This window comes from Pleurodeles waltl, chromosome 6, assembly GCF_031143425.1.
Source record: "Pleurodeles waltl isolate 20211129_DDA chromosome 6, aPleWal1.hap1.20221129, whole genome shotgun sequence".
Taxonomy (NCBI): Eukaryota; Metazoa; Chordata; class Amphibia; order Caudata; family Salamandridae; genus Pleurodeles; species Pleurodeles waltl.
The window spans coordinates 1,166,665,780-1,166,693,304 of record NC_090445.1 but is presented as its reverse complement, the minus strand read 5'-3'; the positions used below and the strand labels follow the sequence as shown (position 1 = coordinate 1,166,693,304).

At 46.2% G+C, this 27,525-nt stretch overlaps 1 protein-coding gene across 3 annotated transcripts in view; it reads right to left on the bottom strand.

Annotated features, from left to right (window-relative positions):
- Positions 1-27,525, bottom strand: part of TYSND1 (trypsin like peroxisomal matrix peptidase 1) — a 277,196-nt gene that overhangs the window by 97,244 nt on the left and 152,427 nt on the right. For all 3 annotated transcript variants that reach the window (XM_069240381.1, XM_069240379.1, XM_069240380.1), the window contains one exon: positions 4,275-4,405. In XM_069240381.1, coding sequence (XP_069096482.1) covers positions 4,275-4,405 — 131 coding nt within the window. The remainder of the gene's footprint in view (positions 1-4,274; positions 4,406-27,525) is intronic.

Genomic DNA, 27,525 nt, shown 5'->3' with positions numbered 1-27,525 from the left:
TCATGGTGTTATTTAAAGTTTGGCAGTGCAGAACATGTGCCAAAAAGTGGGGGATTTCCCATCCACCATAGTTAATGTGCCAAAGACAACAATGCATTCTTAATTTGGCAGATGATTATCCTCCACTGTTTTTGGCAAATTTCTCAAAAAACCCACTCTAAATAAATCCCAAAGTTCTTTTTCGGGCTGGAGTACAGAATTGCTCCTATTCAGTGTATCCTTGTGGAGGAAGCCAGGAAGAATTTAAGAGTCCGAGATTACACATGGTCTCTAGTATTAGGGTCAGTAAGGATGCTGCTTTAAAGAGACAGGAAGGATAGCAGAAAACCTAGTCCTGAGGGAGGGAGGCTAGCACCAGAATGAGGGACATGAGGGGTGGAAATGAAACCAGCGGCTGTGTTGCTCACTGGTTGGTGTTGGTTTACCACAATAAGCTAGAGATATGCCCTGTGGTCCTTCAGCAAAGGTAGGTAAAGGAAGAGGTTATGAAGATCCACTGAGCACATGTAGTATTTGCTACGAACAGCTGTTACGGCCTCAGCCAAAAGTAGGGGGAGGAAAAGGTCAATGTAATCAAGATCACAAGATGCAAGATGGGGTAAAGTCCTGTCACTTTGTTCTTCTAAGTGTGTAAGGGGAGTAGTATTCATGCCCTCTTAGCTCAATAGCTTTAAAAAAAGAACAGCTTCTCAAACTCCAGCATAATTCTCTGGGATGCTAAATTAGACAATGTAAGCCTGGTTGGTAAAAGTGATGACAGTTGTAGAAGATAAGTCTTCGTCACCATAGAAAGGACACAGGTATTATTGTCTGTGTCTGTATCCAGTGGTAGTGGGTGGAGGAAAAGTCTTCCCAACCACTGGCATGGAGTAGGCTTCATGAAATGGTGCAGGGAAAAGTAGGTGTTTCACAACAAAGTCAATGGGGCTTCTCTGCCATGACTAAGGGTTGGGGAAGTAGGCTCCACAGTATGCTTCTTCTTTCCATCTGTATTCTTTGGGAGAAAGATTTAGAATCCAGCTGGGATCTTGAACTGAAAAAAAAAAACAGAATGCCCTGGTCGACTGGAAAGGGGTGCGGTTAGTAATGCTAGGCTGTTCCCATGGGAGGGACTCCCTCAAGACTGATTTGCATACGGCTGGGTCCAACCTGGGGTGGCATGGTGAGCAAAAGAACAATGAATTGAACCCTGATCTGTGACTGGGGGTGAGTGTTTGAAAAGTTTCAGCACTCCGTCCTCCATCCTTTTGTGTTGCTGAAGTTGTCCACAGTATGCCCAGACGTGGATCCCTTGCTCACTATGCCACTGGATTCAAGCTAGCCTGGCTGATGAGGGGTGACCCCAAAACCGGTCCCAGGGTGCTTGTTTCCAGTCCAGGGAGGACCTGACTTGGCAGTTCAGGCAGGGCTGTGCCCATGGGGAGCAGGGTCAAGACTTATTTGCATATGGCTAGGTCCAAACCAGGGTGATGTGGTGGTCAAAAAACAATGGATTAAACCCAGATCTTTGTGACTGGGGGTGAATGTTTGCATTGATTAGCATTCTGTCCATCATCTGTTCTTTTTGATTTTGTTGCCCTAAGTGTGATTGGTATGCCCAGTCTTGGGTCCTGTGCTCACTGCGCCACTGGATTCAAGTTAGCCTGACTGGTGAGGGATGGTACCCCAAAATAAGTCCAGGGAGGACCTGGATTGGCAGTTTGGGCAGTACTGTTCCCATGGGGATCAGGGACAAGACTGATTTGCATATGGCTAGGTCCAAACTGGGATGGCCTGGTGAGGAAAACAATTGATGGATTAAACCCAGATCTCTGTGACTGGGGGCGAGTGTTTGTATTGTTCAGCATTCTGTCCATCATCTTTTCTTTTTGCACTTGAACAGCTTAGTTTGTCATGGTATCTAAAAAGTTCCTCTTGTAACAGGGGAGGTAGATGACTTAGTCATTCACCTCCTGCTTTAGATGCAATGACTTGAATTGTGGTACTGTTGCAGCTGGATATCAGCAGTTTCTCCACTCCAGCTTGCTTTGCTAAAGCTGAGTGTCAATAGCTACTGTTCCTGTTAATAGTCCAAAGGTAGGGAGGTATATAAGCCAAACAAATGCCAGAGATACAGAGCTGTGTATTATGATGACTGTCTTCTGCAGCTAGAGACCAATCGATTGGTACATCACCTTAATATACAGTTCAGATACTTTGCCTTCCTATTCATACGGAAGGTCATTTATGTATCCTTCAGAGAACTGCCAGAACCACCCAGACTGGGCTGTTGGATTCCCAAATGCAAACGTTTGACTGTACTTGGGACCCAAAAATGTAAGTCTAATGACTTTAACTTTGCAGCCTTGAAGAAAGTTTTTTTTTCTAAATCTCAAGACTGATTGAGAACCTTGGGCCAGATGTACAAAGCCTTTTTGGATTTCTTAACTGTACGAATCGGTATTTCGGCCGTTAAGAAATGCAAAACAGTCTTTTCTTTTGTACAAGGGGCTTCAAGGAATCACAAATTGTTATTTACACCCTTTAGAAATCACAATTTGCAATTCCCAATTCCGAGAACAGTAAATCACAAATAGGGATTTCCTATTTGCGATTCCTATTCTGATGTATAAAGCATTTCCTAAATGTGACTTGGGTATTTAGGCGATGCAATTACCACCGACTGTAAGTCAGTGGTAACCAGGTGCAATAAAAAAAAAAAAGCACTCCAAGGTGTTTTCTTAATTGTAATAGAGCACACACATGCCACTTGTGCATGTGTGTGTTCTACATCTGCACCCCTATTTTTGGTGTGCACGAAGGGGGACCTTTTACCCTTTGCCATCCCTGGTTTTGCATTTCCTAAATAGTGATTTCTTAATAAGAAATCGCTAATTAGGAAATGCAAAACTGGCCCATTGACTAAAATGCAATGAGATTTCTTAATACCGATTTCCTAATAGCGATTCCTCCTTGTAGGAGTAGCTATTAGGAAATCGTTATCTATTTACATAGCTTTTGCATTTCTTAAATAACAATTCTTATGAAGTCCCTATTTAAGAAATGCTAAATTGCATTTTTGTACATCTGGCCACTTGTGCTCTATAATCAGGGCCAACCTGGGTGGAGAAGCACAGAATGCTGCTTTCGCCAGCGACAGGGCACTGGTATCTCAAAGTATTCAAACTTTGAAAAGATCGCATGCTAGTGCGTGACCGAATGCATGTCTTCATCGTCACCGGCACAAGCCTCTCGATCTGTTGTTGCATCGGTGTCCATGTCTTCAAGGCCAGCTCTCTTGTCAGGACTGGGTGGATCAGACAGATCAAAGAAGAAATAATCTATACAATTATGGTGAAAATGTCTGAAATCAAGCGGACTTGTGTTGAGGGTTTATCCTCTGGCCTCAGGAGCTGCAAACGGGAGCTAGAGGAGAAGGCAAGAGCTGAAATGGGACCATAAGGAGACAGAAAACTAGCTCATTCTTGCCTGTACACTGTGCTCAGAGAATCCAGGAAGGTGTCTGAGGAAAGGAGGAAGCATGGAAGCTAATTTAAAAGCTGGCCACACAGGGGGCTGCGATGAGTGTGACATCTGGTCCAATTGCACTGAATCAAAGGTTCGCATAAAAACCAACCAGTTCGCCATGGAGTCTAGTCACTGAGGGTGGGGCAGCAAGGTTAGAGTTTAAACTAGTGAAGCCCCTTAATTATGCGCACCCTTTAACTGGGAGGTGTATAACAAAAGTGTGAAAATTGGGTGAGAGGTTGAGAATTTATTAAATATAAATATTGTACACTGTTGTGGGGAAATGTCATATGATAAAGAGGAGTAGCATATAATCAAGGCCTAAAGTATAGTCCTGAACAAAGTGAAATCTTACATTTACAGGATTTGTAATCTTGTAGATTTTGAAAATTTCAGGAGTCTTAAGTATTTGAACAGATTCTGAAGTAGTCGTTTCTAGTTGTAAGTTTCAAAGGGAGAGGTTCGTGTCTCCATGTCTGTCTCGTGTACGCAGGGAGGTTAAGAGGCTTGTCGTATTACAAGATAGACAGCTAGGTAAAACTTAATTGGGGGAGAAGTGGCAACTAAACGGTCTTGATTCATGATGAGTTTATAATTGTTTAGAATGTGGTCTGTGGTTAGGAAGAATTTAATTGCTGTCCACTGATGTAAATCTAAATTATGATCTGAGTGTAGGCTATATTAGGGGGCAGCCAAGAGCCATTCAAATAAATGTTTCAATAGTGTGTCTTGTCTGGCTTGGTATCCGATTGATACTCTGAACTTACCTGTTGTATATGCAGAGCCCAAGGCTGGCTCTATAAAACCGGGAAAACTTTTCTCCAATTCCACAACTGCAATGTCGAAGGGGGAGTACTCCTTGGTAGCAAATACCACTTTTCCTCTGACTGCATGAAACCTAGGCAAAATAAGGACACTTATTAAGGACTGATGAAAAAAACACAATTGCTCCCAAAAGCCGATTTCGCGGTCTCTCGTTTGGAGCTTACGTTTTAATAGTTAAGCATTTTTCATTCTACATTATCATCAGCACTGGTAAACAATATTAAAAATAAGCAAGGGTCGTTCAGTAAATCAGAAGTCTTTACAATTACTACTCTATTGTTATCCTTTTCATTAAAATCATTCACGTAATGAGGACAACAGGACGCATTCTTCCTGTGTGAGAAAGGAGGTGCAGCCCTGCCAAGTGCCACGAATCTCAAGTTTAAAATTACGCCTTTTCAGTTATTTTCCGGCATTACCGCAATGCCTGAGATTGTCACGCAAAAGAACTTTGTCCGGAATTGTAATAAAACCGTACAATTCCAGTTTCCCACTTTGCTGAGGCGCATAAAAGGTAAGCTCTGAGTGCCCTTCATCAAACTCCACAAAAATTGCGCTTGAGTACAACAGGAGATATATGATTCTCAATATATTACAAGAAATATTCCACAGAAACTCATATCCGAGCCAGGCGAACCACAGAGATGTGTAGACCTAAACGAAAAAAACCACACATCAGCATAATTAATGTACAAATGCCGCCACTTCTCAAACCATTGTATCAAACAGGTGTGGATGTCCAACCTCAAGACGAAGTTTCTAAATATATGACAAAAACTTGGCCAGTCTAAACTGAAAAAACAGGGGCCTAATTGGAGAACTGTATGGAGAGAAGAAGATTGAGATGGGACCAGAACTGTCTGCTTTAGAACAGTAGAAGAGGACTTGAATTCCGGCCTGGTTCAACACTCGGTGATTCTAAGCAATCCATCTAATTTACTTGTGCTAAATAAAGACATATTTGATTCTCATGTAAGGTGCCCCTGGGTCAATTCATGCATTAAGGACCGTCACATATGAGAAAAGGGCGTCACTTCTCAGAATAATCTCTTGACATGGATGCAACTGTCTTATTTTACTCACAAAATGTTAGTCAAAGTGTCACACATAAGGCTTGAAATGTCACACATAAACGCACTACACATATGGGAATGTCACACATAAGCAAACAGAAAACATGGCAGCTATGAAGGTGGGGTCTCTGAGGCAATAGGGGTGGGGACAGCGTTTCTACTTCTATCTCCATCTGAGCTTAAGTGGCCAGTGGAGGACACAAAGCTAACAGAATTTGTAGAAGCCACTCCCACTCGGAACAAAAGTACAAAGGTTTGGCTTCGTGTGTCCCGTGGTCGCTGCTAAATTCATAAGCATTTTGCTTGCATTCTGGCCTAGCTGCAACATACAACTTGCCACAAAAGATAAAGTGCAAACCATTAACTTCATTGACTTTTCAGATACATAATTTCTTTGCATGCTGGTACTTGTACTACTGAATCTTTGGTAAGAGCAAGCAAAAACTGCAAGTACTAGAGTGCAAACAAACAACAACAGCAAGTACTACAGTGCAAAGGTAAACAGTTGAAGGCAATTACATACCAATAAATACCAAACACTAATTTTGTACTTGAAAGAATTTGACCAGAAGGACGGAAGATTTTCACCCTTGTGAATATGATATCAGTGGTCCTTTCATATTCATTGCTGAGTCCTTATCTGATTAGGTAAGCTTCCCCACTCCTCCCTGGCCCTGACCTGAATCACCCACAGATGAGCTCAATCAGGCTGGTGCAAAATTGTAGGGGTGCGGGTGTGAGGGAAATGGGAGACAGAGTATGTTAAAGATGGAAGTTTAAGAATAAAAGAATGATTAACAGCAGTGTGTAATGAATCCATGGAGCCGGGTCAGAGGGAGACTACTGCCTGATCTGTTTGAAGACAACTCCATATAACCCTCTGAGAGTCGTCGGCCTGGACATGGGCCCAGATGGCCCATGCTAAAATCCAGCCCTTGCGCTCCAGGTGAGATCTTCTCTTCACAAGGTAACCGCATGAAGAGAGCCAATATAGTGTGATACACAATGGCATCATGTGAGTTTGCTAGGCCTGGGACAGAGGAAAGCAATGACTGATTTAAAATGAGTCAGAAAAGGTTATCTTACAGGTATTGGTATCACAATGGCATTGTATGGGTTGGATGGCAGGGACGGTCTTTCCTTAGCGTCCTGACTGAAACATAGGGTGACCACCCATCCGTAATTTTCAGACTGCCTGTAATTTAGCCCTACAGACCGTTGTCCATGATGAAAGGCTTAATGGACAGCATTTGTCCGTAATTGTAGCCTTTCAGCTCAAGGACAATTACAATTAGGACAATTCAGTTTCCCCTGCTGGACTGAAAGGCAGGGAATCTCCTGTGCTCTGATCCCGAAGGAGGGGCAGACAGATAAGAAACAGGCCTTCTTGCCAGTGTGTCTCCTTCCCAAAAGAAATGCAAATGTGCACAGCTGGTAAATCTGCAAATGTAAAGGGGCTTGGAAACTTGTATTAGCTTTAATCGGAGTAACTTGAAGCTTTCTGATGGTAAATATATTTTCTTCCATAGGGGTACTGTAAGGGTGTTCTAAGCCGAGCTGTAGAAAGTGTGGTTTTAATTGACAGTTATAAAAAATGTATGTACTAGGGGAATCATCCTGAACAACGACTCCTGAACAACAAAGTCGTGGAAAACGAAAGCGGAACAACACTTTCGTTTTCCACAACTTCCTTGTTCAGGGCCTTAACCACGCATGTGCTGAACCACCTGCATGTGTGGTTAAGGCATAGAAGAAGGGAGTCGGCGGAGGAGGACAACGCAATCAAGGAGGACGTAAGTTGGGCTGGGACTGGGGCTGTTTTAAGGGCAGAGGGGTCGGGTATTTTTAGTTTTGGGGTGGGGGTGGTTTAGGGGCGGGGGTGGGGAGTTGGGGTATTTTTAGTTTCAGGGGCAGGGGTGGGGAGCCGGGGTATTTTTAGTTTTTGGGGGTGGGGTGGTAGGCTCGGGGTGATTAAGGTTTAGGGGCGGGGAAGAAGGGTCAGGGTTTAGGTTTGTGGGGTGGGGGTTGGGGTGGTTTTAGGGGCAGGGTGAGGGGTTGCAGTAATTTTAGGGGTGGGGTGGTTGTGGGGGTGGGGGGGTTGTGGTCATTTTTAGGGGTTGGGGGCCACGGGGGACACATGCTGGAACCATGCATGCCATTCACTAATGCCTTTACCAGGAATGCCTATACAATGAAAAATCGTTGTTAAGGCATTCGTGGTAAAGGCATTCGTGGTAACAACGAGGTCATTGTCCGACCTCGTTCAGGCATGCGTGGTTCCAGCATGCGTTGTTCCGACGTATAACCATGTACTAGGTATAATATGTATATTATTGAAATCTGTGTTTTAGAAGGGCTTTTTTATTTAACCTAAATGTATCTGTTAAGCTGTGTGTAATGCATGTTTAACATAAGGACTTAAACAGTCACAGTGCTTTCAGGGACCTCAGCACCCCCACAGTATTAACAAACATTGCCAAAGCCAGTAGGTCACATCAGCGCAAGAGTTATTGGTTTTGCCATCGTGTTTTAGGAATTTTATACACCAGAGTGGCTGCTGTTCTGCATGGCTAAAAGATAGTGACACAGAGGAGAGTGTTGTGGAGTGCCGCAGAGTGGAATGGCGAAGAGTGGAGTAGAGTGTTGTAGAGTGGAGTGGCAGAGAGTGATGTTTAGGAGTGGCATACTGTGGGGTCGAGTAGAGTGGCATATAGTGGGGTGGTATGGAGTAGAGCTGACTGGTGTAGAGTGCACTGGCGTAGAGTGTTGCAGAATATAGTGGTGCAGAGTGAAGTGGAACTGAATGCATTAGCATTGAATTCAGCGGTGTACAATGCAGTGTCAGAGCACACAGGCATAGATTAGAGTGGTGCATATTAGAGTGGAGTGGTGCAGAGTAGAGTGGCATAGAGTGCAGTGGCATAAACTAGAGTGGCAGAGTGTGCAGTAGTGTAGAGTGGCATAGATTGCAGTGGCGTAGATTGTATTGGTGCAGAATGCATTAGTACAGAGTAGAGTGGTGTAGACTAAAATGGTGGAGAGTGCAGTTACAGAGTAGATTGTCAGAGCTCAGTGGTGTATAGTGGAGTAGAGTGGCACAGAGAGCAGTGGAGTAGAGTACAATGGTGGAGAGTAAAGTGCAGTCGCAGATTGTGCAGTTGTTTAGAGTGCATTGAAGTAGAGTGCAGCGGTTTAGAGTGCAGTGGGGTAGAGTGGCATAGAGTGCAGTGTGGTAGAGTGGCGTGGAGAGCAGTGGCGTAGAGTAGATTGTTCAGAGTAGAGTGCAGGGGCGTGGAGAGGTGCAGGGTAGAGTGCAGTGGCATAGAGTGCAGTGGTGCAGAGGCATAAAGCAGATTGTTTCACAGCAGAGTGAAGTGGAGAGGTGCAGAGTACAGTGCACTTGAGTAGAGTGGCATAACACGTAATGGCTTAGTGTAAAGTGGTGTAGAGTGCCATGGCATAGATTGCAGCAGTGCAGAGTAGATTTGAGTGATGTACAGTGTATTGGAGTAGAGGGCAGGGGCATAGAGTTGAGTGTTACAGAGTAAAGTGCATTAGGATAGAGTGTATTGGCATAGAGTGCAGTGGCCTACAGTGCAGTGTTGCAGAGTGGCACAGAGTGAAGCTGTGTGGAATAGATTGGTGTGGCCTAGACTGGAGTGGTGTAGCATGCAGAGGCACATAGAGTAGGGAGGCGTAACGTGCATTGAGAGAGTAGAGTGGTACAGAGTAGAGTAGAGGGGTGTAGCATGAGGTGGCAGTGGAGTGGTTCAGAGTGGAGAAGAGTGCAGTGTTCCAGACTGCAGTGGCATGGAGTGGTGTAAAGTGGAGTGGTGCAGAGTAGGCTGCAGTGGTGCGGAGTGGTGTAGAGTGAAGTGGAATATGCATGTGTGGTGGTACACGGTCATTACAGACAACATGTTTTTGATTGAAATGACCATTACATTTGCACAGACATACAGTTTTTCTAATAAAACAATACAGTTCAGAGACAATGTGTGCAAATTGCATCTCTTTGTGTAATGATTTGTTTTAATCATATTTGCTTCCAGCACAGTTCAGAATTAACAAAAATGTGCCTCATTTGTGTTCCTAATTCTGATATATTCTGAAATCCTTGCACAGTTCATTTAAATGTTGTTGTGTGCTAGAAAAAAGCTATTTCCTACCCCCAGTATCCAGCAAGATTGTCACATAAATCCTCTCACTCTGAAGTCAGAGAAAAAAAAGTTAAATCCTCTCACTCTGAAGTCAGAGAAAAAAAAGTAAACCCCAAGCTCCCACCGAAGAGAGAGCCTGACATTCTTCCTTGTTCTTTGAATGCACAATAAATGTGATGAGATAAGAACAAGATTTACAGGCCTGTTTACAGAAACGGACCACTTGGAAGGATACTGTAAACAAGGTTTGGGCAAGGGAAGGGACACACTCAAGTTGGACAGCCACAAACATATAAAGCCAGCAAACTGAAAGCAACATAATGTGAGTTACAAACTACAATACCAATGGAAAGCAACGGGCCACATGCATTCCTAGGGAAGTACTATGTACGTAACTTAAGTGGCAGCCACAGTATACTTTGTGAGGGAAAAGTCCAGTATTTCAGCCCAGCCCATAACCTGGAAAGGTTTGGCCACATCATTCTCCCAGGTAAAATGACACGGTCTCCATGTTGCAGGAAAGGTCTATACACTCATCTTATCAGTTTGCCACCAGTACATATGGTGTAGAGCTTCTGGCACACCTCATGTAGGGTTAGTGCTAGGTGGCAAACAAGAATTAGGACATTTAATGATTGTTTGAGGTGTTTGTAAGTAAGGAGTTGACCCGGGTGAAGATGGTAGCCTGGAAATCTAGTAGCTCGTCATCCAGAAACAAATCCCCCATTTCATCATGCCACTGACAGAGTTGCTCTGAGTGCAGCCATTCTGTGTGAGCGGGAAGGTTTCTTCGTGTCAGTAAGTTTACAGGTTCTAGCAAGGCAAGAGAAAGTTGTGCAGGATAACCCCGGATGGTGTTCCGTAGAATGGTCAGTAGGAAACAATGAGTAGTGCAGTAAGACCTCCTTAAAGTCTTTACGGATAAACCCCATCTGATGCAGGGGGCTGGCAGACAGCAGTCACAGGTAGCTTTAGAGTAGAAAATCTACCCTATTGTCAGACTACAATATATTTGTATGTTGTCCCAAGCAGGCATACGTAAAGATGATCCAGTACACAAGATGGGTTCTTGGTTTCTTTTATTCTTCAACATAGGAATCCATGACTAGAGAGACCTCCAGTGGGCAAACAGGCAGCTGGCTTAACTGTCATCAGCCTTCTGCTCGCTCTCTAGGATGTTCCATGGAACACAGTGACACAGTAATGGGTTCATACACATTAATTCATCACTAGGACTCTTAAAGCAACAAGAAAGAAAGACTTTCAAATACAAATGAAAATAGCATACTTTATCACCTCCCTTCTTATAAAACAAAATAAAGTAATACAATGTGACTATAAATGGAACCACAAACCTGGAGTACAAATGCACAAACAAAATTAACTGCAGCACAATACATTACTATATATATATATATATATATATATATATATATATATATATATATATATATATATATATATATATATATAATTTCAGTACACTTTAAAATCTCTGAATGTGCTGGAACTCAAAGGTCTTGCATTATGACAAGCTGCCCCCAGATGAGCTCTATGGGTTAACTATCTCTTGATTGCCGATATGATCATCCAATACCAACTCCTTATTCCTAACAGGTTGACAGATAGCTGTAGGAAGCATGGAATCCTCAACAACACTCTTATGACAAGTATTAAGATATATTTTTGCTTGAACATCAGAAATGCAAACAACACTATCTCTGTTCTACCACCCCTTCCCTTGTAACAAAAGAGATGTTTTAGTACTTTTTAGTACTTTCACTGGCAAAGAGAACATGGGCTCTCCTGTCATTCCTCTGTTTTTTTTTTTTTAAATCAATACTCAATCATTTACATTGACCTGTATATTGCGAACATTTTTCTTTCTGTCATAATATTGTTTCTTGTTTGCTCTGCTTCAATGTTACCTTTTGTTTTAGGTCTTAACTGTTGAAATTACTTTCCTCATGGTATTTTCTGAATCCTGAAATTAATTCTAACTATTCAGGTATTACCTTGGTTCTGGCATCTCTACCACATGGAGTTCTGAAAGGAGAAGCTTCTGTGGTAGGGTGTGGTGTAGTTACATAAGCCTACATTGTATTTTGTAAAAAAACAGACCTACATCAAAGTTTGAGGACAATGCTATTTGTATACCCTCTTTGATAATACGATTTGCTGTTTCTACTAGTCCAGTGGAAGATGGACTGTAGACAGATGTTTGTAAATGTTTTATATCCAAATCTTTCATGAAATTATTAATCTTCTTTGATGTAAAATGCATGCCATGGTCTGTCACAATATAACTGGGACATCCTTCAATTAAAAAAAGCTTTTTTTTTTTTTTTTAAAGAATTCAACAGCTGATTTAGTATTAGATGATTCCACAAAGTCATACTGTATCTATTTTGAGAAATAATCTATTAAAACAATCAGATGTTCTTTGTTTTTTTTGCAGGTTGCCAAAATACCTAAATGACCCTCATATGCCGTAGCAGTAATACGCTAACACAGTAAGAGGAACGATATGATTGTTGCTACACAAATTTGGTTCTTATAAGATATCTCTGGCGAGATTTGCGCACAACATCATAATTCTTCTGAAATAGATTTGTCTGATGGCTACTCAACTTAGTAAAATGGCAAACTTTAAATGTTCATCCTTCTTTTGTTCTGTGATTATCCCCTTACATACAGACATACAGAAATGGCACCAATCACTGCTACCAAACACTCATTCTCATCCTGTGAAGTACCATCAGAATATTCCAAAGGTAGACACGACAAGCAATCTGCTCTAGGAGGTTTTCCTCCTTGTATGTATTTTATATTAAAGTTATACTCTTAAAGTTTGGAAAGCAGTCTAACTAATCGTGCTGATACTTTAAATAGCCCATTTCAATTAATAAGGAACACAAGAGGCTTAAGGTCTGTTAACAAATCAAATGATGTGCCCCATATGTATGTTTTGAATTTGTCCCACTGCCCAGATACAAGCAAATACTTCTTGTTCAATGGGGCTATAGTTCACCTCTGCTTCACTCAGAGACCTCGAAGCGAAGGCTACTGTGTTTTCCTTTCCTCTATCCCATTGTCCGAATATGGCTCCTAAACCTTTTAAACTTGCATCCACAGTGATAAAGGACGTTTCAGAATGTTTGATCAACTTGACTGGACCATTCACAATTAATCCCTTTTTTAAGTAACAAACGTAAGGGCTGAACTTGAAGAGCAACCCGAGACAAAACAAGCATAATATTCACATAGGCCCAAGAAGGACCTAGTGAATCCTTGTTTGTGGGTGAGGGAGAATTTTTTATAGCTTCCACGTTGCAAGTTTTAGGTTTAATACCCTTCTCTGTAATGGTGTGGCCTAGATACTATACCTGTTGCCCAATCAATCTGCATTTGTTCAGTTTTAATGTCATGTCACGTTTCTCCAAAGTTCTGAAATCTTTCTCTAAAGCAATGATATGTTGCTCTCCGGTTTCTGTGAAAACTAATATACCATCTTGAAATGCCTGAATTTGAGATTCACAGACCAATAAAGTATCCATGAATTTATGAAACACACTTGCTGCTGACGCAAGCTCAAATGGTAGCCTAAGTTATTTCTATGTACCATAAGGGGTTACGAAAGTTGTTAATGACTAGGAATCTGGGTTGAGGGGAATCTGATGATAAGCTGAATGCAAGTCTATAGTAGAAAAGTATTTTTAACTACCTATGTTGGCTGCCATTTCTTGAATGCGAGGTAGAGGGCGGCAATCTACAATTATATTATGGTTCAGTAATCTTAAGTCTAAGCATAACCTCAGGTCTCAGGAACATTTCTTTGTAATTACAATTAGAGATACACATACAAGAATCTGTGGCAGCAGTTACACCTGCAGCCACAAGGGTATCCAGAAGTTTCTTCAACTCTTCCCTCATACTCAATGGTACAGATCTTGCCTTCTATACCACTGGTGTGGCATTTTTAGTCTAATGACATGCTCAAATCCTTTCACTGAGCCAATAGTGTCCTTAAATACTGCAGGAATGTTTTCCACTAATAACTGCGTCACATTTTCTCTTGTATTAAGATTTAAGACCAGCATCTCACCCAGACTATAGGTTCATCATGATCAGAACAAAGGTAAATGACTGATCTGATAGAGACTTCTATGTAGGCACTACCCCGGCACGCGTGCGCCAGTCCTTTTCTTTCTGCACTGGTTAATCGCAAATTCGGAAAGAGCTACCCTTTTTCTTCGACAATTGTCGAGGTTTTTTTCACTTGATTGTTTGAACATGTCTTCTAGAAAGTCAGGATTTAAACCGTGTGGTGCATGTCATCGCACCAGGTCGGTCACGGATCCGCACAGAGTGTGTCTCTGGTGTTTGAAGAAGGATCATGACTCGACTTCGTGTTCAGACTGTCGGGCCATGGCTCCGAATGCCTTGCGGGAGAGATCCCTCAAACTTCTATCAACCCGACAGCCGTCTTTGGTCGGCACGACTCAGAGGAGGTCACGGTCCTAAAGTAGGAGGAGGTCGCGGCACCGCTCCCGGAGCCCCAAGTCCTCTTCCTCGCATTTGAGGTCATCCGATCATTGAGGTAAGAGGCACAAGAAGATGAAGAAGAAGAAGTCCAAGCGGACTTGGACTTCACCATGCCCGTCGGCCGACGAGGCATCTAGGGAACGTCAACGTTCCATGCACAGTTCAGCTAAGCCGTCGCCAGGGCCGACTCTGCGTCATCCCCCTTTTCCGGGGACCAGAGCGACCCCACTCAATTAAAAGAGTTTTACGATGCTGTGCGCCTTGTTTTTGAGCGGGCTGCACCCTCGGGTGGGTCTTCGGGCCTGGCAGGTTCAGCAGGGGCCCCATCGGATTAGACGTCGGTGGCTTCGGCCTCAGCACCGTTACCGTTGGGGACACCACGATCCGACAGCGGATCCGGACCAGCGCTGTCCCCACACAGTCGACCTCCTCTGGCGCCGGGTCAGACGTCGACGCTTCCTCGACCACCGGCGCCCACTGGTGGTAGCCCCATCCTCATTCCGGATGATCCGGAGCGACGTCGTACGACGCAAACTTCGACTTCAATGGCGCCGATCTTTGCCTGAGCCTTATTTTGAACAGCCAAGAACAGGAGAGAAGTGGGAGAGGTCTGAGGACCCTTTAGAGTGTGAATTGGAGCAGGAACAGGACTGCTATGAGGATCAAGGGGAGGCCACTGGACTGGATACGTCTCCAGATACTGGCATGCTCTCACCTCCTAACGTAGCTAGGGAGGAGGGAGCTTCTTATGCTATAGTGGTGCGTAGGGCAGCTGAGGTCTTGGACCTATAGTTGCCCAGGGTGCCAGTCAGGACGAATCTCCTGACAGAGGTGCTAGAGCCAGGGGCGAATACATCAGAGCCGATGTTGCCCTTCAATGAGGCCCTAACGGATGTCCTTCTGGGAACATGGTCCAAACCCAGCACAGGGGCTCCTGTGAATAGGACAGGTAGACCTGCTCCAAACAACCCTAGTTTCCTTACCCAACACCCCACCCTGAGAGCTTGGTGGTCCAAGCTTCCACTTCTTGTGGTGCCTTCCCTTCTGCCCCTCCGGATAGGGAATCCAAGAGGCTGGATAAACTTGGAAAAAAGTAGTTTTCTTCCTCCAGCCTGGCATTGAGGTCAGTAAACATCTCTTGCCTATTGGGCCATTTTCCCCATATTTTATGGGATACAGTGGCACAGGTGCTGCCCCAGGTCCCGGAGGGCGTACGGGACACTCTCACCCAGGCTGTCAAGGATGGGAGAGATGCAGCCAAGACCGACTTGCTGGGTAGAGCGATTACGTCGACATAGGCCCTACGTCGCCATGCCTGGCTACGTTCTACTGGCTTTTCCGGATATGTCCAGTCGAGTTTCATGGACATGCCGTTTGATGACTCCTGCCTTTTTGGTGAAAAGGCTGACTCCGCGCTTGAGAGGGTCAAGGATTCTCTAGCTATGGCCAGATCCTTGGGCCTCTCAGCGCCAGCAGTCTGTCTTCCGTCCCTTTTGAGGCTTCGGAAGGGGTGTGGTACCATGCTTTAGCCGCTGTCCTCCGGCCTTACAGCATCCCGGGAGAGGACGTGGTTGTGGTACCGTCAGATCCAGAGGGTCTAGCCAGCGGTCGGCCACCACACATCCCCCCTCCACAGCGCCCAAGCCCTCCTAGTGTGGTTCTGCAAGACCATGTCCGTCCAGTTGGAGGGAGGATTCAATTTCATCGCCCTCACTGGCATTCCCTCACAACGGACCAATGGGTCTTGCAGATCATACGGAAGGGCTATTGCCTCCCCTTCCAGTCTTTCCCTTCTTCTATCCCTCTGGTAAAAGAACGGCTGATGGAGGACCATTTAGTTTCGCTCTGCGAGGAAGTTACAGCTCTCTTGGCCAAGGGAGCTATAGAAAGAATCCTGGATGTCAGAAGTAGGCAGTGGTTGTTATTCCTGCTACTTTCTGATTCCCAAAAAGAACAAGGGCCTTCTCCCTTCCCCAACCAGATCTCACAGTAGTGACGGACGCATCACTTCTGGGATGGGGCGGCCATCTGGGAGAGGTGGAGATCAGGGGTCGCTGGTCTCCAGCAGAATCAGGGCTCCATATCAACTTGTTGGAGCTTCGGGCGATCCGGCTAGCATTAAAAGCATTTCTTCCTGTTGTGAAAGGGAAGGTAGTGCAGGTGTTCACGGACAACACTACCACAATGTGGTACTGCAACAAGCAGGGCTGTGTGGGGTCATGGACCCTTCGTCAAGAGGCTCTGCATCTCTGGACATGGCTGGAACAGCAGGGCATAACCCTGGCGGTTCAACACCTGGCAGGTTCTTTGAACGCCAGGGTGGACTATCTCAGCCGACGATGCTTAGCGGATCACGAATGGTATCTCCACCCGGAGGTGGTGCAAGGACTCTTTCAGCAGTGGGGAGAGCCTTGGTTAGATCTGTTCGCCTCGGTAGAGAATGCGCAATGCCAGCAGTTTTGCGTGTTGTAGTTTCCAAGGGGGCTATCACTAGGCGACGCTTTTCATCGCAAGTGGAGTTCAGGCCTCCTGTACACCTTTCTGCCCATACCACTTCTGCCCAGAGTTCAAGAAAATCAAGAACGACCGGGCCCAAGTAATCCTAGTGGCTCCGGATTGGGCATGAAGAGTCTGATATCCAGAGCTTCTCAAAGTGAGCATCAGTCCTCCAATCAGGTTGCCTCTTCGGGAGAATCATCTGTAGCAGCAGCAGGGGAAGGTTCTCCACCCGAACCTGTCAACTTTACGGCTTCATGCAAGGAGGTTGAGCGGCGACAGTTGATGGTTTATGACCTCCATTCCGAAGTCTGTGATGTCATTCTGGCAGCCAGGCGTCCCTCTACTAAGTCGATTTACGCCTGCCAGTGGAAATGTTTTGTTTCACATTGTACAGAGAGGTCTATTGTTCCTCTTTTTTCTTCTCTATCTAATGTCCTTTTGTTTATTTTACCTCTATCCCAACAGGGATCCTCGTTAGGCACTCTCAAGGGCTATCTTGCTGCCTTATCGGCTTTTCTACACTTCCCCGACCAACCATCTTTGTTCAAGTCTGCCATTGTACAGAGATTCTTAAAAGGGCTTGTGCATATGTTTCCACCTGTGCCTTTTGTGATGCCCCAATGGGATCTTAATCTAGTACTCACTTTTCTCATTTGTGCTCCCTTTGAGCCTTTACATAATTGTCCTCTCCGGCTGCACACTTTCAAAACAGCCTTCTTAGTGGCGATCACTTCTGCCAGGAGAGTGAGTGAGCTGCAGGCTTAATCATCGAAACCGCGGTATCTCATGATGTATCCTGATAAAGTAGACCTCAGAACTCGTCCCTCTTTCCTCCCCAAGGTGGTGACCCCTTTTCATCCGGGTCAAAATATTACCCTACCCACCTTCTTTGCACCACCGCATCCCTCTAAGGAAGAGGAGCTTCTCCATCGGCTGGACCCAAAAAGAGCGTTATCGTTCTACCTTGACCGTACAAAAGAGTTTCAGGTGGACGACCAACTCTTTGTGGGGTACACTGGTGCAAAGAAGGGTAGGGCAGTACAGAAATGATCCATTTCGCGCTGGGTCGTTCTCTGTATAAAGATTTGCTACGCTTTGGCTAAGAAGCAGTCTCCAGAGGGCTTGAGGGCTCACTCTACCAGAGGGAAAGCTGCTACCACTGCGCTGGCTCGTGGCGTGCCGGTACTTGGCATATGCCAAGCGGCAACGTGGGCTTCCTTGCACATGTTTGCAAGACACTACTGCCTGGAGAGCCAGGTGAGAAGAGAGGGGCATTTTGCCCGCTCGGTCCTGCAGGACTTCCTGGTGTAAAATATATCCTTGCGACCCACCACCAGGAGTTATAGCTTGGGTATTTATTCTAAGTCTCTATCAGATGAACAAGTTACTTACCTTCGGTATCGAACTGTCTGGGTTGCCAGCTTTTTGTAAGAATAGTGGAGGTTGCACTGCTCCGTGCATTGTACCATTTAGCCATACTAACCATATCCTTGCTAGGGGTTGAAGGTACAGTGAGCCAAATAAAGTAGCTCCTATCAAAAAGGGCAAAACATTATCCAATACTTTAATTTATACTGGCTATGTCCATGTGTGCAAAAATGTGGTCTTTGGATATGGTTCATATTTGGTGTGCGCATCACTGCTTTGTTTCACACTAGCTGGATTTTATTAAAGTGGCAGAGAGATGATGGGCAAGGTAAGCATGTATTTTTGGTGTGCGCATCACCGTATGATAAAAATAAAACAAGACACCTAGAAAACGGTGAGTGTAACACTGGCGAGAACACCAAACCAAGATGGCGGAGACACACAGGTGAAGCTAGAAAACACATCATCATTAAGCGCTGACACACAGCTGTGCCCGCAATATACTAATTTGTCTGGTTCCCTATATAGGCGAGTGTAGTACTCTTTAAAGGCCTCGTTAATGGGTTCCGGTTTGAATCTGTGGTTCCCTCTCATGTCACGTACACTCACTATAGGTGTTCCCTCTCCTCCTGTTTTCACCAGCCATGCCAGCGTCTTCCCCGATCTACCCTCTTCTGCTTCTACTGTGGCTAAGTTTTTCTGGAAGCAGCGGAGCTGTTCTTCCGTACGCGAGTGGGATTTCATCACCTGTTCGTATTCCTCCTTTTCTTGCGCATTCTTGTGCCCTTTCTTTTCCCATCTATGTATTGCCTCATCAAGTTTAATTACTTCTTGTTCTAGTGTGCGCTTAATCCCGACTGTCTGTCCTATGCTATAATCCCTCATCTCCACTTTTAGTGCTTCCCATTCTAGGTACCTAGAGGATGTTGACCCCTTGTTTATGTTAATTTGGTCTGCTAGGTGAGATCTAAGAGTCTCTCTGAATGTCTGATCTTCTAGTGCTGTTGGTGAGAGTCTCCATAGCGATATGGGGGGGCCTATCCCCATCCACTCTCCACCTCACCAGTAACGGGTTATGGCCTTATATGGTTCGTCCCAGCTATTCAGTATAAAAGATACCTCTTGCTATCCCAGGAGTACATACTACCCTGTCGATTCTAGTGTGGAATTGGTGTAGTGCAGAATAAAAGGAGTAATCCCTCTCGTTTGGGTGTTGTTCTCGCCAGATGTCCACCATTCCCCATGCTTCCACCCACTCTCTTACTTTCTTCGTTGTTTTATGTGTCGCTGCCCCCTGTAGTGGGGGTGAATAGCGGTCCAAGTCTACGTTCATGACACTATTAAAGTCTCCTCCTATTAGTAGCTCCCCATGTTGTTGACGGGTGATGCGACTCGAGAGACGCTGCAAAAAATGCACTTGATCTTGGTTGGGGGCATAGACACTTCCCAACACTATTGGAGTCCCATGTAACCGTCCCTCTACTACTACAAATCTGCCCTCCCGGTCTACTTCTATGGATCTCGCCTCAAATGGCACGCCAGCACGGATCCAAATTAGCGCACCCCTGGAGTAAGACGAGTACCCGGTGGCAAACACCTGCCCTCGCCATCTGCGTTTCAGCTTTTCTACCTCGTTCGTTGTCAGGTGGGTTTCTTGGAGCATTGCTACATGTATGCCTCTACGTTTCAAGTGGGCCAATACTTTGTGTCTTTTTACAGGTGACCCCATTCCCCGTACGTTCCATGTCAAAAGGCTATAGTCTGTCATCTGGGTATGTCTGTGAGGGATGCTGGTCCCACCCCCTCCTAGTGATCTCTCCTCTCCGTTGTGTGTTCCAACGACCCACGTGTATATGATCTTTTCCATTTATGCACCTTCTGGTTCCAAACTTACGTAACCCCAACTCCCCTACCCCAGGGCCCCTCCCTAACTGTAGGGTGCCCAGAAAAAATGTGCCAACGAGCAACGTAATACAACAAGTACGTCTAATTCTCGCCATTCTACTGAATAGGCGAGAAGCCTGTCGGGGGGGCTGGTATAGAGTCCATTGGGGCCTTGCTTCTTGTCAGTGTGCCCCACCTTGGTGTCCAGCTGCTCCACGGTCACCCCAATTCGTCCGCCGTCTGCGGCGTCACTTTCGGCTGGTTCACTGAGCCGCAGGTGCTCTCTGCAGATGATGCTACTGTGTCGTCCGAGTCGTTGTCAACTTTTCTCTTCGGTGAGGTTTCTACTCATTGAGGCCGCTGCCCTTAGGGCCTCTTTTTTACTCAGGTCTTTCTGAGTCTGTGATGGCCCAGCTCGTGTGCGGGGTCTGCGTCTCATCCTCCTACTCCCCCCTCCGGCGGGGTAGGGGGGGGATCATGGCCTGGGCCCTCAGTCCGCTTTCCGCCTCCTCCTCGGGCCTCCAGCCATTCCCAAGCTTCCTCTGGATTAGGAAAGAACGTGGCACTACTGTCGATCATCACCTTCAGTTTGGCCGGGAAGAGGAGTGAGTACTGGATTCCCTCTTCTCTCAGTGCCCTCTTTACTGCCAAAAAGGAGGATCTCCTAGTTTGGGCCTCAAGGGTAAAGTCTGGGAAGAGGGTCATTTCTCCGTTGCCTACTCTGTGAGGACCCGTCTCCCTAGCACTCTGGAGCAGGATGTGCCTGTCTCTGTAATGTAACAGGCGTGCTATCACCACCCTTGGCGGTCTACCAGGTACCGGCGGTCTCGCTGGGACTCGGTGTGCTCTCTCCAGCGCAAAGAACGGCGTCAGGCAATCTGGGGCTATTGTCTCCTTCATCCACTTCTCCAGGTATTCCACCATGTTTGTGCCCTCTGTTCCCTCCGGCAGTCCCACCACTCGCACATTGTTCCTTCGGCTTTGTCCCTCTGCATCTTCTGCTCTCTGCTCCAATCTTGTTATTCTCTCCGTCAAGTGCAGTACAGTGGATTCCAAATCCTTTTGCCTCAGGGTTATATCTATCAGGGTCGCCTCTGTGTCTTTGACCCTATCTGCTAGCTTTTGGTGGTCTGCTCGGAGGAGACCCACTTCTACTGCGACCTGACTGATGTCGCATTGCAGTGTGGTTTTTGTGTCCTCTATCACTCCTAGGATTTTGTTCAATTTTTCTTGCATCATAGATTGTGTTGGTTCATGCTTGTCTGCACCTTTATTGCCATCAAGTGCTTGGCGTTCCATTTTTTATCCTCCTTGGCGGTTTTTTGATGTCATCAGCCCTGTTAGATCGGGTCCCAGCTTACTACGTCAGCCAGCTGTTAATGCTTGGGTATCACTCGCTCCTCGGACTTCTGTGTGCTTCCACTGCCATCTACCTTAACCCACTGGTGCTTCTATTGGGTGCTGTACACCTCGCCGGAGTTATTTGTGCGTATGTGGTGCTACTCCTCAATGCGCGGAATGCGTCACAGATCCGTCCGCCCTTTGTCAGGCTCTCACCGGTTCCTGCTCCCTCGGTTCTTTTGCTTGTGGGGTAGTCGTCAATTGGCCCCTCCCACCGCGGGCAGCCCTGTGCCCCCCACCTCGGTCTCAGTGGTGTTCGTGGGGTCGCCCCCCGGCAGACAGGGGTCCAGTACCACCTCTTTTTTGCTCACTGAACTTCTCCGAGTCCCTCCCACGTGTGATTGCTGCTTCTCTGGTCGCAGGCCTTCGAGGAGTCCTCTTAGTTCCCAATCTTTCCTGCCCTCTTCTGCTGCCCTTTCTTCAGTTGTGGCCCTAGGTGCTCCCCCCTTCCAGGGCTTTGGCTGGGGCTTCGCTCACCTGGGTTACTGTTTTATGCGGAGTAAGTTCTTCAGCATCGGCTTCCACTGGCTCCTTCCCTGCCCGGGCTTCCTCTGTGTTGGGTCCCCTCTCTCATCTTCAGGAGGTCCCCAGCTGGTGGATAGCTTCCACCCCTGTGTCACCGCTTTCGTCCTCCGGGCCCCAAGCCTTTCACCTGCAGAGGGTCGGGTAGCCGCTCCCCGCCAGGCCACGCGCCAGCAGTCCCGGCAATCCACTGCACCTCAAGGGGGAGAGCCGACAGCGCTCCCCACGCTCGGGGCAGGCCCTCTCCTTCCGCTCCGCCACGGCAGGCGGGCGTCACCTCCTCCGCTCGGCCGAGCGAGGATAGCTGTCCCACGTCTCAGCTTGCTCGATCCCTGAGGGGGAGAGCCGCCAGCTTGATACGCCTGCAGCAGACGGGCAACACCTCCTTCACTCAATCGGGCGAGTACCGCCGTCCCGCGTCTCGATCTACTCGAGCCCCCGGCTCGCTCGGGAGGCCCAGGAGGCGGCGGGGCTTCTGGCCCCCGGTCACCTCGAGTAAGGCGGCTCTTCCCTACGCGGCACCGCTATCTCTAGCGGTGACGCACCACTTCTCAGGCGCCGGCTTCACGCTGGCGGGGCTCCGTTATTGCGGATAATTGCAGATAAAAGCACTCTGACTACGCGTCCAACATCTTGGCTTTTGTAGCCACGCCCCTAAGTCTGCCTAACTCAAAGACAGAAATGGGTATAAGTACTGGACCACTGACACTACAAGGTTAGAACACTTCTGGACTAAGGACATTCTGTAAGGAAGAAGTGCTGGATGCATTAGGAGGGACAGCCACTCTCTCTGTTGCTTTGTTGTGCGGGCCTGCTGCTTCTGTCCTGGGAGTGAAAGGACTGGACTTTAATTTCTACATCCTGCTTTCCAAGGTTCTCCAAGGGCTTGAGTTGAGCTTGCCTCCTGTTAAGAAGTCTCAGGGACATCAAAGAATTAATCTGCCAGCACTTCGGCTCCTCTGCTAAGAGCCCTGTCCTGCCAAGTGGTGGCAAATCCAGTCTGGGCCCTTGAAGGAGGTTTTTGGTGCAACAAGAAGAAAATTCATGCATCAACTCACTTTGTAATTTTCAACTGATGCATTGCTGGAAGGATTCCACGCATCGCCGTTGTCTGTACCAGATTGTGGTCCCCGTCTGTCGAAACAACCCCGGTTTTCAACACAGGTCCCAGCTTTCTGTCACATCAGAAGAACCACCACTTTTTGAGTTTTGAGGACCGCATCATTGAAGTATATGGCTCACAGTGCTGACTGCTTTATTGCCTGACGTTCGACGCATCATCCGTGTGCGCCATTTTCTTCATAACACGGCAGTAAGGAACCAACGCTTCTGGCCGCAAACAATGCTTCACCTCTCCTGTGGCAGTAAGGAAACTACGCATCATCTCCTCTGCCTAGTAATAAGGAACCAACGCATCCTCTCCCCTCCAACAGTAAGGAACCGAAGCATAGCCCTTTCGATGCAACACCTCCTGTGCAGCCTGCATCATCTTTGTGTTTGACACAACTCGGGTACTTTAACTCAGTCAAGTGCTTCATTGATTTCAAGGAACTACAATTGCATGTAATCTTTTAAAAGTGATATCTTTGCTTGTCTATGTTGGATTTGTATCAGTTTGGTCTTGTTTTACTCGGCTAAATATTGGCTATTTGTCTTAACTGGTGTGGAGTCCTTTTGTAGTGTTTTACTGTGTGTGTGTGTGTGTGTGTGTGTGTGTGTATGTGTGTTTGTACAAATACTTTACACATTGCCTCTGAGAGAAGCCTGACTGCTCGTGCCAGTCTACCAAGGGGGTGAGCAGGGGTTATCTTAGCTGTGTGGCTCCCTTACTCTAACAAGAGTGAGGGTCCCTACTTTGACTGGGTACAAACCACTGCCAACTAGAGACCCCATTTCTAACAGAGGTAGAGGTCTGACTAGAGAGAAAAGCCTAAATAAGCCTTTGAGGAACTGTTTGATTAGTCTGGAGGACAATAATGAGGGAAACCTAGTAGACCACCTGGAAAGAGATATGGCCACCAGGTGAACTCTGATGGATACATGAGTTAATCCTGAGCGTGCCAACTGTAATAGATATGGTATTATCTGTTCTGTTGATGAAGAAAGGGGATGTATCCTCTCCTATGACACCATAAACAAAATATTTTCCACTTGCGAGAATACATTTTGTTCATACTGTCCGTTCTGGCCCTCGAAAGTAGCTCTCTACATTCAGGAGAGATGTTTAGATGTGCAAATTCAGTGTGTTCATGAGTCAGGATGATAAGTGAAAAGACTTGGTACCGGGTGCAGACTGTACACCAGTGTTGATGAGGCCATCTTGGGGCTATCAGTATTGTTCTACAAGGTTCATTCTTGATCGTCGGGAGAACCTTTAGATTCAGGGGAATGGGCAGAAAAGCACAGGCAAAGGTTGCGAACCATGCCATTAAAATGCATTCCCCCACAACTCCAGAGAGTAATGCCAGTTTGCAAAGAATTTGGAAGTTCTGGTGGTTTGCAAAGAGGTCGAGATTGGGTTTGCCCCACTGCGAGAATATTTGGTTGTTTGTCTCCTGATTCAATTCCCACTTGTGGCAAGAGGACTCTTGAGAGAAGGGAAGTGATCTTGTACCCCCTTGTTTGTTTATGTAGTTTCGTTGTTGTATTGTCCATTCATATGAAAACCACATAATTTTTTATCTTGGGAAGGAAAACCTGCAAAGCCAGATATACTGCCTTGAGCAGACTGATGTGATAGCTCTGATGAGGTTTCTGCCATTTGCCTCTGACCTGTAGGTCCTGAAGATATGCTCCCCATCCCCCCAGGGAAGTTGTTGGTGGTAATGACCAACAGAGAGGGCTGAGCCAGAAAGGAAAGGCCTACTGAGAGGTGGGTCTTTAGCATCCATAAAGATAGGGTTTTGATCATGGCTGGAGTAACTTTGATGGAATAGTCGAGCGAACCTGTTGCTTATACCCATTGGAGGTTTAAGTCTTCTTGGAGGGGTCAAATCCTTAGATGGTCGAACGGAACCAGAGGAATGCATGATGACATCTCCAAAAATGAACTGTAGAGACGTACTGAAAGAGACTCTTTTCTCTAAGCAGACTTTGCCAATGATATGAGCTTTATTTGTCTTTCTGATGTGGGGCAGGCCTTGATGTCGACGGTAGGTTAGAATTCGCAATGGTTCAGGTTTCAATTTCTACTAATTCAGATTAAGGCCCAGCTCTCGGATGGAGTTATGCTGGCATCCGTTGACTTCTGTATTGCTCAATCGGAACACTTGTTGTGACACTTTCTGAAATATCCTGGGGGCTGACTTTAGACTAAAAGGAAGAACTCTGAACTTATAGTCGCTGCCAGCTACTGTGAATTGTAGGAATTTTCTGAGGGAAAAGTGGATGGATGGAGATGTGAAAAATTACATCTTGCAAGTCTAGATTTGAAATATAATCTCCTTGGTTTAGTTGTAGGAGAATATCTTGCATTGTGACCACCCAGAATTATTTATTTTTTTAGATGCTTGTTGAGATCTCTGAGGTCGAGGATAGGTCGCCATTCTTTCCACTTCTTGCAAATGAGGAATAAAACGGGAATAGAAACCCTTTCCTTGTTGTGAAAAAGGGGCCCTCTCTATTGCTCCCTTTTGACGCATGGTCTTGACCTCCAACCTGAGCAATTGTAGATGCCTGGGAATGGAGGTGCGGAGTTGATGGCGGGATCTGAATAAACTCTAGAGTGTGGCTGAATTGAACAAGGTCCAGGACCCATTGATCCAATGTTATTTCTTTCCAACGTTGGGTAAACCAGGATATTCTTCCTTCTAGCCTGAGTGGTGGGGATACAGGAGTAGCCGGAGTCTGACACTGGCATTGGCAATGACCAGCTTCTTTTCCCTGGCATGCTGTTCTTCCTCTTGGTGTAGGCCTGTTGTAGGCCGCTTGAGGTGCTTATCTGTGGGCAAAATGCAGACAAAACCGTTGGGAGGTAGATGTGTAGGAGGGATATCAGTGTTGCTCCACTGTATGATGGCATCTCTCTTCCTCTAGCCCCACAAAAGAGCAACTTTTTGAACTGTAGGGTTCCCAGTGATCTGGAACTGTCAGTTTTAATTGTTTGTAGGGCCTCATCAACATGTTTGCCGAAAAGGGCTTCTTCGCCAAAGGAAAGATCCAAAATCGTATTTTACAATTCGGGTCTGAAAAAGGTAGCCTTAAGCCAACCTTGTCTTCCGAGTACCACAGAATCTGCAATTTGTCTAAATGCAGTGGTGCAGATACCTATGGCACAGTCTATGATCTCAGCCTATGTGCGCTCCCTTTCTTGCAAGATCATCTTTGCCTCTATCTTAACTTTTTCCGGAAGTTGATCTATATATGGGGCGATGTCAGTCCATAGCTGCTGATAGTATCTTCTCAAAACAGCCAGGGAATGTGCTGCCCTAACTGTTAGCCCGGACACTGAAGAAAAACTCTTACCAATATTGTCCATCGTTGTCCCTCCTTGTCAGGTGGTGCAGAGATTGGAGTGGACATGTTCCTAAATCGTCTTTGGGCTGCCTGTGTAATTACTGAATCCAGCTTTGGATGGCCAGTAAGAGAAGTTGGGGTGTCTTGCGGGGCTTTGTATTTTTTGTCAAGGCGCAGAAGAACCGCTATTACTGCAGATGGATTTTTCATTACTTTTAAGCCCTCTTCCCAGATAAATCCAAGAATGGGCGCGGCCCGTACACTTTTCTGGAGTGGCTTTTTAAAGTCATAAAAAAACAATCCATTTGTTTAGTGGGCATGGGGAACGCAAATCTTTCAGTTGCCCTGTCCAAAAAATTGTGAAAACCCCTAATATCTTTCTGTGGTGAGTTTACTGGAGTGGGAGACGGAGATGATGGCGTAGGGATGAGGTAGTCATCCCATTCCGAATGGGAGTCATGGAGCTTCCCTTTCTCAGGCATATGGATCATGGAGAAGGGCTGTTTGTGATGTACGCCTTACTGAAGTAGGCAATGACATAGGTCTTTTGTTGGAGTGGATGGTTGAGCAGCGGGAGGTGTAGTAGCCATGGACATTTGTTCTGTAGGAGCTGTAGTAGATTAGAACCGCTTCCTATGATCTGAGAGCATAAGTTGTAAATAAGAAATCGAAGAGGCAGCTAGAGCACCATCTCTTTGTGGCATGGCAGCTAATACAGTTCATGTGAAAGATAATACCCCTGGTGTTCATAATCTTCCTCAAAGCCTTCCACTTCATCTTGGCATTTCACATGCAGCTCAGAGGGACTATGGGTGACCCCAAAGGGGTCCTCCTCATCCGAGTCTTCTTCCTCCAATAGATGAACAGGTATCAGGGGTATCACCAAGCTAGGAGACGTGTTGTGGTGTCAAACACTTGCTTTGTGCTGTTGGTCATCTACGAGGTTGTCGATGGGTCTGGTACTTTCATCTTGCCTGCCATCAACGGAGTAGTCGACACTGGTGTCGTCGGTAAGGGAATCAATGTCGACTGTGGAGCGATCGACAGTGTTGCTGACGATATAGTCATGGAGATCTTCAGCATCGACAGTCTGGTCATAGATGCAGTTGATGAAGATGTCATTGATGAGAAGGAAAAGGTGGGACAACGTTACCACTGTAGACGTTGTCATCATCACTGATGCCACCACATATGTTTTCTTCGTCAACGACGATGTCCTTGTCGAAGACCTATCTGTCGACGAATGATGGAATGAAGGAATGTCTAGCCTTAGGAGGTGGTGTAGG